Consider the following 12,647-nt stretch of genomic DNA (forward strand, 5'->3'; position numbering starts at 1 on the left):
ATAGCGCCCCACCCTCAGTGCCCGGCTCCCCCCGGGGTTCGCTGCAAGGATCTGTCCCGTACTCCGACGTCTCCGGAGCGTCGGTGCAAGAGAGCGCCCCGCCCTCAGTGCCCGGCTCCCCCCGGGGTTCGCTGCAAGGATCTGTCCTGTACACTAACATCTACCGAGCGTGGGTGCAAGAGAGCGCCCCGCCCTCAGTGCCCGGCTCCCCCCGGGGTTCGCCGCAAGGGTCTGTCCCGTACTCCGACGTCCCCGGAGGGTGGGTGCAAGAGACCTCCTCGCCCTCAGTGCCCAGCTCCCCCCGGGGTTTGCTGCAACGATCTGTCCCGTACTTCGACCTCTACCGAGCGTGGGTGCAAGAGACCGCCTCGCCCCCAGTGCTCGGCTCCCCCCCGGGTTCGCTGCAAGGATCTGTCCCGTACCCCGACGTCTCCGGAGCGTGGGTGCAAGAGAACGCCTCGCCCCCAGTGCCCGGCTCCCCCCGGGGTTCGCTGCAACGGTCTGTCCGGTATTCTGACGTCTCCGGAGCGTCGGTGCAAGAGACCGCCCCGCCCTCAATGCTCGGCTCCCCCCGGGGTTCGCAGCAGGGAAAGGTCCCGAGCTCGGACTCCACCCAAGCGTCGGGACAAGGATCCGCCCAGCCCTCAGTGCCCGGCTCCCCCCGAGGTTCGCAGCAGGGACCGGTCCCGAGCTCGGACTCCTCGCGAGCGTCGGGACAAGGATCCGCCCAGCCCCCAGTGCCCGGCTCCACTCGGGTGTCCGTGGAAGAATCGACTCCGCCCCTGGCCTCCCCCCGAGAGTCGGTAGAAGGGTCCGCCCCGCCCTTGACCGGACCCACTTCTATACCTACGCCCCGGGAGAGTCTCAATCAGAGCATGGCGAGTCGGGAGAAGGCGAGTGTCGCGGGCCACATGTTCGACGTAGTCGTGATAGGAGGCGGCATCTCAGGTCAGTGTGGGCCGTAGCGGTAACCTGAGGAGCCCTGGCCGGCCTGGGGTGGGGGCTTGCAGTAACGCCGCGGCGTTTGGGGGTCTCTTTTGTGCATGCTGGTGTGCAACAGTGCCCGGCCCCGGATCCTGCAAGCGCGGGGGTTGGGCCAGTTTTGCCTATGGTGTGAACTGGGGGAGGCAGAACAAAAATTTTACTACTACAATTAAATACTAACATTTAACTAGCTCTTGCTGTGCAGTTAAATTCAGTACGTTACTTGCATTTTCTCAATCCTGGGAGACGGGTACTATATTCGTCCTCATTTTACAAAACCAAATAACTGAGGTCTGGAGACTTTTCAGTAACTTTCCAGAGGTCAAATCACTTAGCCAGAAAGTGGCGAAATCTTTTTTTTTTTTTTTTTTTCTAGTTAAGACCTTTACTTCTAATCCCTGAGGTGGCGGCTGCTTTAATTCACTCATTTCATGTCCTTTGCCCTAAACAGGATATCAGTGTTCGGATTTTTGTACTATGGAGGTAGTAATAGTGTTATTCCAGTTCTACTCTTCTCCAAGCACTTTTCTTTAGAAAATTTGGTGAGTGAAGAGGAAGGAAGAATCGTTTAGTAAACATTTAAAAAAATTTTTTTTTTTAATGTTTATTTTGAAGGGGAGAGAGAGTGACAGAGTGCCAGTGGGGGAGGGGCAGAGAGAGAAGGAGACACAGAATCCGAAAGGGGGCTTCACACTCCCAGCTGTCAGCATAGAGCCCTACCTGGGGCTGGAACCCTGGAGCCCCACAAACCCCGAGATCATGACCCAGCCAAAGTCCGACACCTAACCGACTGAGCCACCCAGGCGCCCCAATATTTCTTTTTTAAGAAGAGGATGGGCTTTTAGGTTGAACCTAACTCCCACCATTTCTTAGAGCTTGCAGGAAGGTGTAGGGCATTTATTGCCCAAAGGGAATCCTTTTCTGAAGCAGAGGCTGATTGTGTCTTTTATAAGCACTCCCACCATCTGAATCTTGTCCTGTGTGGAACTGGTGAGCCTGGGCTCGCCCGGTCCTGTCTTGCTTTTGCAGCTGACCGAGTGGTGCATGAGGCTTGCCAGTATTCTCCTGGAAATCTCATCATGATTGATATATTAAATTGTCACTTAGGCTGTCATAATTGGTAAAATATTTGAAATTTAGGAATTGTGTTTCAGCCCTAGCTAAAAATCCCACGTGAATCTGCCCAGGAGCGGGAAGGTGTTAATTTCTGAAATGTATCTGCAGAATTTGATATAGGAAGAGGGAGAAAGAAGGTGGAAGGGAGTAAGTCTGGTAGCCCCACAGTAGCCATTTTTGTGTATAATTCTTTTGGGGAGACTCTGAACATGCTTACAAATTAATTTTGGGTGGAGATAGCTTTTGACTTGGTCTGTTGAGGATCAACAGTCTGAAACACCAGAGAAGAGGGTGGCCTGAGCTGCTGCTTTGACAACTCCAGCCAGTGCCAAAAAAAAACATGCATGTATGTTGGAGCATCGGAGGAAAGCAGACCCTGGTGGCGAGTAAGAAAAAGAACTATATTTCTCTTGTTTCCATTCATTCATTCGTTCGTTCATTCAACAAACACTCGCTGAGTGCCTGCAATGAAGAGAACGGTTGTTTCCAAAAACCTAGTGCTCCTATGCAAGCCTCCTAGAAACAATGTGATTGGTGATCACTAGGAAATAAATATTCTGATAGTGTGGCCTTGTAAATTGATTATTTCTCTCTCTTCTCCCATCTCCCATCTCCCATTGATTTTGCACTTCGAACTTCTTTCTGGTATTTTATCTTTGTCCTTTTCTTGTTCTGTGCTCCAGTATTCCTTAAGGAGCATTTTGTGTTTCATTTTCCCCCTGCCTGATTACCTGCTTTCTCCCTGTCTGCACCTTACTCCCAGTAGGTGGTCTTGAGCAGAGGTGGACTTACCGTGTAGGTGGTGACCCTCATGCTTTACGGCCTTACAGCTGCAGGTGCCTTCTGGCTCTCATTCCGAATAAATAGCTTCATGCTGAGTCTTGGGTTGGTAACGTGGCATTCTTTTTTTCTTAGAAAAAAGCATGCAAGTAATATAAGCTTCAGGCCCCTCAAAACCTGGATCTGTCTGTAGTCACTAGTGACTGTTAATTTCTTTGTGTCATTCAGAGAGTGCAAGCAGGGGAGGGACAGGGAGAAGGGAACAGATGATCTGAAGTGGGCACTGCCCTGACAGCCGTGAGCCCCGTGCAGGGCTCGAACTCATGAACCACGAAATCATGGCCTGAGCCACAGACGCTCAACCCACTGAACCACCCAGGTGCCCCGGATTTGAGTGATTTTTAACACCAAAACTGGCCAGAGACATTGCATTCCGGCTCTGGTGGCTTCCCAGGTGGTTCACAACTAAAATAAAAGGAGGTGCAAGTCTGGTTCAGGATAAACCCTGCACGCAGACTGGGTATTTCATGAGGAGGTGAGAGGCATTACTTCCCAAGAGCTCTTGAGATACCAGAAGCATAATCTTTTTTTTTTTTTTTTAAACATTATTTATTTATTTATTTATTTTTATTTTTATTTTTGGGACAGAGAGAGACAGAGCATGAACGGGGGAGGGGCAGAGAGAGAGGGAGACACAGAATCGGAAACAGGCTCCAGGCTCCGAGCCATCAGCCCAGAGCCCGACGCGGGGCTCGAACTCACGGACCACGAGATCGTGACCTGGCTGAAGTCAGACGCTTAACCGACTGTGCCACCCAGGCGCCCCAGAAGCATAATCTTTGTGTGGGCCTGGCAAAATCCCATGAGTTACTTAGTAATCCCTCTATCAGTTTTTAAATGCTTTGGGATATTTCTTACAGCTTTTGTCAGGACTTGCACGCTTTAATATGCTACTCACACACTTACAATACATGGCCAATACTTAATACTTAGCATCTGTAACAAAGCAGCTCCCAGAAGAGTACAAATTCCACATGACATTCCTCAAAATCAATCTATAGTAACAGAATGACAGGATCTTAATATAGCTCTCTTTTGTCATTAAAAAAAAAAACAACATAAAACAGAGCATGTCTTATAGCCACAAAACCCCTTTTTCTGTCCACTAATCAATTACATAATTGTATCTACTATGTCACTAGTGGAGATGGGAAAACCCACCTGCCCATTTGTAAGCAATATAATGGTACATTTAGCATGCTCTGGCCCTTATGTGTCATCCATCATCTGTCACCAAGTCCTTCTTGAAACTCCTTTCATTTTGTGACACTTGGATCCTGAATTTTTTATCCCACACTGATCGCTCCTTTTCTGTTCCTTTCATGTGCCCATATTCTTGTGAACTTCTAGTTTTGAAATGGCCCCGAGTCTCCGTTGTTGGTCACTTTTGGGCTCTTATGCACTCTCTCCCTTCTCTTTCTCATTCTGGAACTTCAGATTTATCTATAGAACGCTCTTAAGTCTCTAATTGGGGTCTGTTTCGTTCTCTCAGCTCCTGTTCTACAGCTTATCTGCTGCTGGATATTTCACACTTGAGTGTCCTCTTCTTACTTCGTATTCATCACGTCCAAAAGCCTCCTTGCCGTCCCAGCCCAGCTTGTCTCCCTCACTTCTTGGCTCCACCTTCAGTTCCTTATTTGGGCTCTTCCTCTTCTCCATTCCCAGTGACTCCCCCCGTCCCCAGAATAGACCCTGGACGCCTTCAGCTCTCCAAGTTACCACCGTCTTTCCAGTGGCCACCCTTTACTTTAGGTTTTCCTTTCATGTCCATCTTGCAGTGTTCTCCCAGAGTTGATTTTTTTTTTTTTAACTTGAGCGGAGTTGACCCACAATGTTACATTTGTTTCAGGTGTACAACTTGGTGATTCAACAAGTCTGTACGTACTTCACACTGTGCTCACCCCAAGTGTAGCTACCATCTGCCCCATTACGTTGCCATTACGGTACCATGGACTATATTCATTATACTCTGCCTTTCATCCCTGTGGCTTATTCATTCCGTAACCAGACTTGATTTTTTTTTAATTTATTTATTTTTGAGAGAGACAGAGAGAGCATGAGCGGGGGAGGGGCAGAGAGATGGAGAGAAAGAGGACCCCAAGTGGGCTTCATACCATCAGCGTGGAGCCCGATGTGGGGGCTTGAACCCATGAGATCACGACCTGAGCCGAAATCAAGAGTCTGCCGTTTGACCGATGGAGCCCTCCAGGCGCCTCCAGACTTGCTTTTTTTTTTTAAACACTTCTTTCATCACCTTGCTCTTCTGCTCAAGACCTTCCCTGGTCTACTCCCAGCCTCTCAAACTCCCCAGTGCATCCCCAATTATCTGGCCCCACTTTGTTGGACAAGTAGCATTTCCCACTGCCCCCAGCATGGAGTTGAGCTTTGTTTTTGTGTTTCTTAACATGGAAGTGCTTCTCTCTCACTGCCTACATCCTATCCATTCTTTGTCACCTGATTCATGACCCTTTCCTTGACCACCCTGGCTGGCCTTGATTTTTCTCTCTCTATTAGTGCTTGTCCTCTCTAACAATCTACACTCATTTTCTGTCTCTATGTGTATTTCTTGATGTCATTTTTTTTCAAGTTTATTTTTTTATTTTGAGACAAAGAGCATGTGAGCGGTGGAGGGGCAGAGAGAGGGGGAGAGAGAATCCCAAGCAGCCTTTGCACCATCAGCGCGGAGCCTGATGTGGGACTCGAACTCACGGACCGTGAGATCATGACCTGAGCTGAAATGAAGAGTCGGCCACTTAACCGACAGAGCCACCCAGGCGACCCTCTTGATGTCATTTTAACTATGGCAATTCAGTCCTTGACTATAGATGCTAGTTTTTACTCAGGAGCTGACAGAGAGAGAGCAGATGGCAGAAACGAAGCAGGGTAAGATTTAAAAATCTGCCCTGAACTGAGCATTTCTGAGTTGGCTCTCTTTAAGGGGAAGAAAAAAGGAAAAGAAAAAAACAAACAAAAAAAAGCCCATCTCCAGGGGACAGTGTCTACTTCAGAGTCTTTGGGCCAAAGGGTTTTTGGAAAGGCAGTCCAGTCCAATCCCCTAAGATTTTAATCCTCTTGACGGCATCTCCTTAGCGATGGTCTGGCTGTAGCTTTGAACACGTCTAGGGAAGGGGAATGCTCTGCCCCTCAAAGCAAGTCCTTGTGTGCCTGGACTCCTCCAAGCCCTTTGGGAGCCTCTATTCCATATGCCAGGCGATGGCAAGATCACGGGGAAAGAGGGATGATGATGAGTAAGTAGTTTCTCCGCCCATAAGGTGCCTGGTCCTCTTTTTAGAAGTAATCAAGGAAGAGCGTAATTGACATTCATACAGTGAGAGAAATATTAATGGCATGAATGCGAACAAAGTCTTGGGACCTTGAGAGATAAGTTTCCAAGTGATAACACTGGATAGTCCGGGGTAGGTAGTTTCTGCATGCTTGTTGAAATTTTTAAGTGTCATGTAGAAAGAGATCTTTCCAACTAGTGTCTGAGTAGTGGAACTTCCCTGTATTTTTGAAATCTTGCCATTCGCAACTACGTGGATGGAACTAGAGGGTATTATGCTAAGTGAAATTAGTCAGAGAAAGACAAATAGCATATGACTTCACTCATATGAGGACTCTAAGACACAAAACAGATGAACATAAGGGAAGGGAAGCAAAACTAATATAAAAACAGGGAAGGGGGACAAAACGTAAGAGACTCTTAAATACAGAGAACAAACAGGGTTCCGGGAGGGGTTGTGGGAGGGGGGATGGGCCAAATGGGGAAGGGGCACTAAGGAATCTACTCCTGAAATCGTTGTTGCCCTATATGCTAACTAACTTGGATGTAAATTAAAAAAAGAAATTTAAAAAAATCCATTGTTTTAAAAGAATAGAGAGCACTAGCCACCCAGAACTCTGTGTTATGTAAAATCAGCAGGGATTGAGTCCTTCCCATCCTCTGAGACATACCACAATTTGCCTTCTTGCTGAAATACATCGCCGTGAAGAGTCAGTTCTGCGGAGAGCATTTCTGCCATTTTAACCCAGAACTTGGCAGCACATCCTTGTGGTTCTGTAGTGATTAAGAAAAACATTTTTAAAAATGCGGCTTATTTTGGGCGCCTTAGTTATTTAGATACTCTGAGGTTCAGCGCAAACCGAGCGTTGATTTTTCTTCTGCATTTCTGGACCCTTCTTTGCCTCTCTTTTGCATTTTTTCCCCTCAAAAATTCACTAGGATGCTTTCACTTTAGATACTTTTTTGATGTTAAACAAAGAATTCAAGAAAATTTGCGTTCTGATTTTTTGAAGTAGGAAATGCGGAAGTCTGTTAGTGGTGAATATGGGTCATACCGTTCTTGTGCAGGTGTGACATACACATATTTTACAGGTGTACCCAGAAAGCCTGAGGTCCTGTTGTGGTTTTCTATCACATGCAGGGGTTCGCAAGAGTGTAGACATCCAATTAGCGTCCATTTGAACACTTACACTTGCACGTATGAAATGGATAGATTTCATAATGACAGCTCCCTTTCGTTTTCTGTCTGAGTGATGAGAACTGCACAGGATCAGCCAAAAGAAGTTTCAGTACGTTTTTTACTCTTGTAAGGTTTGAGACAAGTTGATCGTTAGGACTGTTTTTTTCTTTTTTCCTTTATTGTGAAAAATACAGGTTTACCAGGAATTGAGATTGCCACATTGACGATCTGTTCCTTATTATGTTGTCATTTAGCATTATGAACTAGGGCACCTTAAAATATATTTTTTTAACATTTAAAGAAAAAATTTTAAGTAATCTCTACACCCTGTGTGGGGTTCGAACTCAACGACCCCGAGATCGCGTCGCACGCTCTACTGACTGAGTCAGCCAGGAACCCCCAGGGCATAGTTTAAAATCTTTAAACTGTGGTTTTGTCATATATAAAATTAGAGGTTGGAGTAAGTTGGATTATGTTATATGTGATGTCTCTTCCAGCATCTCTTTTAGAAATTAGTAGTTTTCCTAACTGTCTCTGCAGCTTTCTGTTTTGGACTCATCCTCAACCTGTTTTTAATTCCATGTTGTGTTCTGGAAATGGTTTGCATGATCTCTCATATTGACATCCTACGGTAAATTTTTGTAAAAATTGTTTTTAAACGTTTTATTTATTTTTGAGAGTGAGAGTACAAACAGGGGAGGGACAGAGAGAGAGGGAGACAGAGGATCCGAGGCAGGCCCTGTGCTGCCAGCAGACAGCCCAACGCGGGGCTCGAACGCACAACGGTGAAATCATGACCGGAGCCGATGTCGGCTGCTCAACCAACTGAGCCCCCCAGGCGCCCCTACATCCTACACTAAAATCAGGGTCTGGAGCTCCCTTACACATGTTCATTCACACCTTCTCCATGACTTCTCTGAGCCTTGTTTCAAAGCCCTTTTGGAGTTGCTGCTAAGCCAAAGTAAATAAAACCCCACTTTATAGCAATAGTTAATCAATTGATTAGGTAAGAGTGTCAATAGGAACATAAAAATCAGACGATAAGCTTTGAGAGTTGAGTTTATTACATATTAACCACGTTCAAGGGTCACAGAGTTGCAGCCTGTAAGGGCTCACAGGGACCAAACCGAGGCTCAGAGGGATGAAGTGAACTACCAAGTGCCACAAAATTCTTACTGGCATAACTCGACCTTGGACCCCTAAAATATCGACTGCTAGGGCAGTACCGCTTCCATACCCCACTTCACTGGGCTGGCCTTATAGGCCTAGTCATAGAACTGCAGTGAACTTTCCTATTGCTTTACTTTAATGCTTGATGCTCTGAAACTTTGTGACTATTGTTTCACTGTAATTAACATTTTAGAATATATTACGTGGCATGTTACTGCTTCATGAACATTTACATTTATTATTATTCTTTTAACATTTATTTACTGTTGAGACACAGAGCATGAACAAGGGAGGGGCAGAGAGAGAGGGAGACCCAGAATCAGAAGCAGGCTCCAGGCTCCGAGCTGTCAGCACAGAGCCCGACGCGGGGCTCGAACCCACGAACTGCATGATTGCGACCTGAGCTGAAGTCGGCCGCTTAACCGACTGAGCCACCCAGGAGCCCCTCTTTTGTGTTTAAAACATTTTTTAGAAGATTTTTATCTTTAAGTAATCTCTACACCCAACATGGGGCTCAAACCCACAACCCCAAGATCAAGATCGCACGCTTCTCTGACTCCGCCAGCCGGGTGTGCCAAAACATTAAAAAAAATTTTTTTTTAACATTTGTTTATTATTGAGAGACAGAGTATGAGCATGGGGGGGACAGAGAGAAGGGGAGACACAAAATTTGAAGCAGGCTCCAGGCTCCGAGCTGTCAGCATAGACCCCGGCGCGGGGCTTAAATTCACAAACCGTGAGATCATGACCTGAGCCGTCAGATGCTTAACCAACTGAGCCATCCAGGCTCCCCCATTTTTTTTTTAATTGAAGTATAGTTGACATACTAAAGATAACCTTTAAAGGTGGCCATTTCCAGATTCAATGAGTTTGCTGGGAACGGTGGCTTAAATTCAAGACCTTTTTCTTGGCACACCTGCATGTATTTGTTCATTCACTTATTCATTCATTCATTCATTCATTCAATACATATCTGTCGATTGAGTGGCTCAGTACGTGCTGTGAGCAAAATTTATGTTTTCTTGCTTTGGAGCATTGCTTCTAAAGCTTCAGTGAGCTGATGTTTGACTATACTTTTTATTGTCCTCGGAGCCTTCAGTCCAAGAGTCCAAACGTGTGGTTATGTAAGAATTCTCTGGGCCAGAGATCACCTTGCTGAATAATAGAAAGTTAACTTTAAAAAATTTTGTATGGGACACACACTATTCACATTCCTAGGTGATGTTGAATGTGAAAGTTGAAGAAAAATGTCACTTTTAGCAATTAAGAGGAAGAACCAGGAGAACCAGAGCATAAGCCATAGCTGTACTAAAGTTTTGCTTCAAAACGCTTAGCTTGTTGTGTTCTAAGCATTGCTTACCTGGGTCCTTGCCCAGGGGAGTTTATTACTGTAAATATTTGGACAGTCTTCTGACAGATGAAACCAGCTTTCCCAAAGTGTGTTTCCCAATAGGGTTTTGTTGTTGTTGTTGTTGTTGTTGTTGTTGTCTTAAAGGCAGAAGGTGGACAAATGCGGAGTCAAACAGGTCTCTTCACTGCAGGACTTATTAGGGTCTTTAATATGCCAGTGTGTCACACATTTCCCAGAAGGAGAAATGGCCTGTCCCAATATCCAGGAACATTGATACTTTTCCCTGGAGCGTCTTGAAGAGTAGTGTTCTATAAAACATCTTGGAAACTATTGCTTGAAACCACAGTGCATCCCGGGGTGCAGAATCTAAGGACAGCAGTGTGGAGGGTCTTTGGTGTGGATTTTTTAAGTTTCAGTGAAAGAATGGGGCGGGTAATGAATTAAGGGATAATTGCATTCCCTAACTTGGGTGAGATCCATTTATCTAAAGGGAAGATGAATGCTGGACAATAATCAAATAAATTAGGACTGTCTAGACAATCCGTCTGTCGAATTTAGGGCAAATTGAAGTTAATTGTTAGCTTTCATCTACTTATCATTTGAGACAGTACTGTCTCTTTAGCTTATCAAGGGGATTAGAAGATTTGGCATTTGCAAAAGCAGAGAATTATTTCTCGGAAAGGAAACACAAAATACAGATGGATAGAGGGATGGATAGATAGAAAGAAATGGTTACATGTATCAGGGACAAGTTTGTGTGTATGCTGATACTCTCTGTTCTCTGTTGCTAAAAAGTGCAATATTGGTTCAGAGACCAGAAAATATATTCATGGGGCTCCTGGGCGGCTCAGTTGGTTGAATGTCCGACTTCAGCTCAGGTCATGATCTCTCCGTCCCCCTCTCTCTCTGCCTCGCCCCCCACATGCGCGCACTCTCTCAAAAATGAATGAACATTAAAAAAATATAAACAAAAAGTAAAAAAGAAAATGTACTCCTAGTATTTGGAGTCTGCTGACTTATTTCGGTATAAACATTAAAATGATGTGGGACCCTATCTTTGTCAGTCTTTCTTGGTTGCTCAAGATAAATATAATCTAAGCCTTAGAAACTTCCCTGTTGCCCTCATCCAAGTGAGCATGGTTTTGTTTTCTTGGTGTGTGGTTGTTCTGGTCTTTGCAACGAGCATTTGAGCACCTGCAACATGGCAGGGTCTATTCTAGGAATGCGAAGACGTAGAACACATTTCTGTTCTCAGGAAGGTCCTAACACACCCGTTAGGAGTCAGATCTCTGGGCGAGAGGTCAGGTGCCTCGGATGAAGGCAGAAGCCTACCATGGCTTAGACAAGGGTGACTGTGGTTGCAGTCGGTAGCAGGCAGATTCAGAGCATATTTTGAGGCTACGTCTAACAGGACTTGCCACTTGAATGGATGAGGTATATGACAAAAAGAGAAGGCTCAGAAATGGTTTTGAGAGTTTTGATCAGAGCAGCTGACTAAATGGTGGTGGCATTTGCGAAGTTGCAAAGGGCCAGGGGAGGAATGAGTTGTGGGGGAAATACCAAGTGTCCTGTTTTAGATGTATTGCCCTCGAGACGCCTAAATGACGCTACTTTCTCGGGGGTTTCATTCCAGTGCAGGTGACCTAAACGCTGTATGTCTACTGCCAGGTGGTGCTGGGCGCTAAGAAGAAACATCAAACAGGCTAACAGGGACAGAGTGAGGCAGGAAATTTAAAACACTTGCCTGTATTGAACACGGGGTCCCTGGACATTTTTCATCAGGAATACGTTACATTTCAAGGTTTTTTCTAGTGAAGGAGTGGAGACACCAGATCATTTGTTGTGGAAGGAAAGTCAGAAATTGAACTGGAAAGGGTGGCATGAATCAAATGGATGAATTTCTTTTTTTCCTAGAATAGAGTCATATGAATGTACTTGAAGAAGGAAGGTAAAGGGAAGGGCCCTTGGCGAGGTTAGAAGAGGCAGGGGTAAGGCGCCTGGGTGGCTCAGTCAGTTAAGCGCCTGACTTCAGCTCAGGTCATGATCTTGCAGTTCGTAGGTTTGAGCCCCCATCGGACTCTGTGCTGACAGCTCAGAGCCTGGAGCCTGCTTTGGATTCTGTGTGCCCCCCTCTCTCTTCCCCTACCCTGCTCATGCTCTGTCTCTCTCTCAAAAAAAAAAAAAAAAAAATTTAGAAGAGGCAGGGGTTAAGTGTGAAGCTAGGGTTCCACGGTAACAGATTTATATCCCAGGAGGCATGGACCGTGTCTTTGAAGGCTTCATTGCAGAGACTCTTAATTCCTGCTCCAGGTGCTGTGCGCGTTAAATCATCCCTATACCATTTCTCTGGGGAGGTCCTGCTTCTCAGGACATTGGAAGCAGTGAACAATCTGTAGGAACACAGTTTCCACAGCAGTGCCTTTAAGAAGCTGGAGCTTGGTTTGTGGTTGCCATGGTAGCAGGGGCTGGCTGCATACACCATCTCACCCAGGCTCTCCCGATCTAATAACCAGCATTAACAATTGCTTGAACTCTCACACGAGGGGTGCTTTTAGCAGACTTGCTTTTCTTTTTTTTTTTTAAGCCTCTCTAATACATCTTTTAACCTATTTTATTTGGGGTTGTGTAAAACCCAAACGATTGAAGAAAAATCAGAACAGGAATTGTTTTAAAGTCCTCATTCCTATTTAAAATACTTAAGCACATGGGGTGCCTGGGTGGCT

At 45.7% G+C, this 12,647-nt stretch overlaps 1 protein-coding gene across 1 annotated transcript in view; it reads left to right on the forward strand.

Moving 5' to 3' along the window:
- The first annotated feature begins 6 nt into the window (after nt 1-6).
- MAOA (monoamine oxidase A) overlaps nt 7-12,647 on the forward strand; it is a 68,862-nt gene continuing 56,221 nt past the window's right edge. Inside the window, exon 1 of the mRNA XM_049643732.1 lies at nt 7-948. Within this exon, the coding sequence (XP_049499689.1) occupies nt 558-948 (391 nt within the window). The 5' untranslated portion in view covers nt 7-557. The remainder of the gene's footprint in view (nt 949-12,647) is intronic.

This window comes from Panthera uncia, chromosome X, assembly GCF_023721935.1.
Source record: "Panthera uncia isolate 11264 chromosome X, Puncia_PCG_1.0, whole genome shotgun sequence".
Lineage (NCBI taxonomy): Eukaryota > Metazoa > Chordata > Mammalia > Carnivora > Felidae > Panthera > Panthera uncia.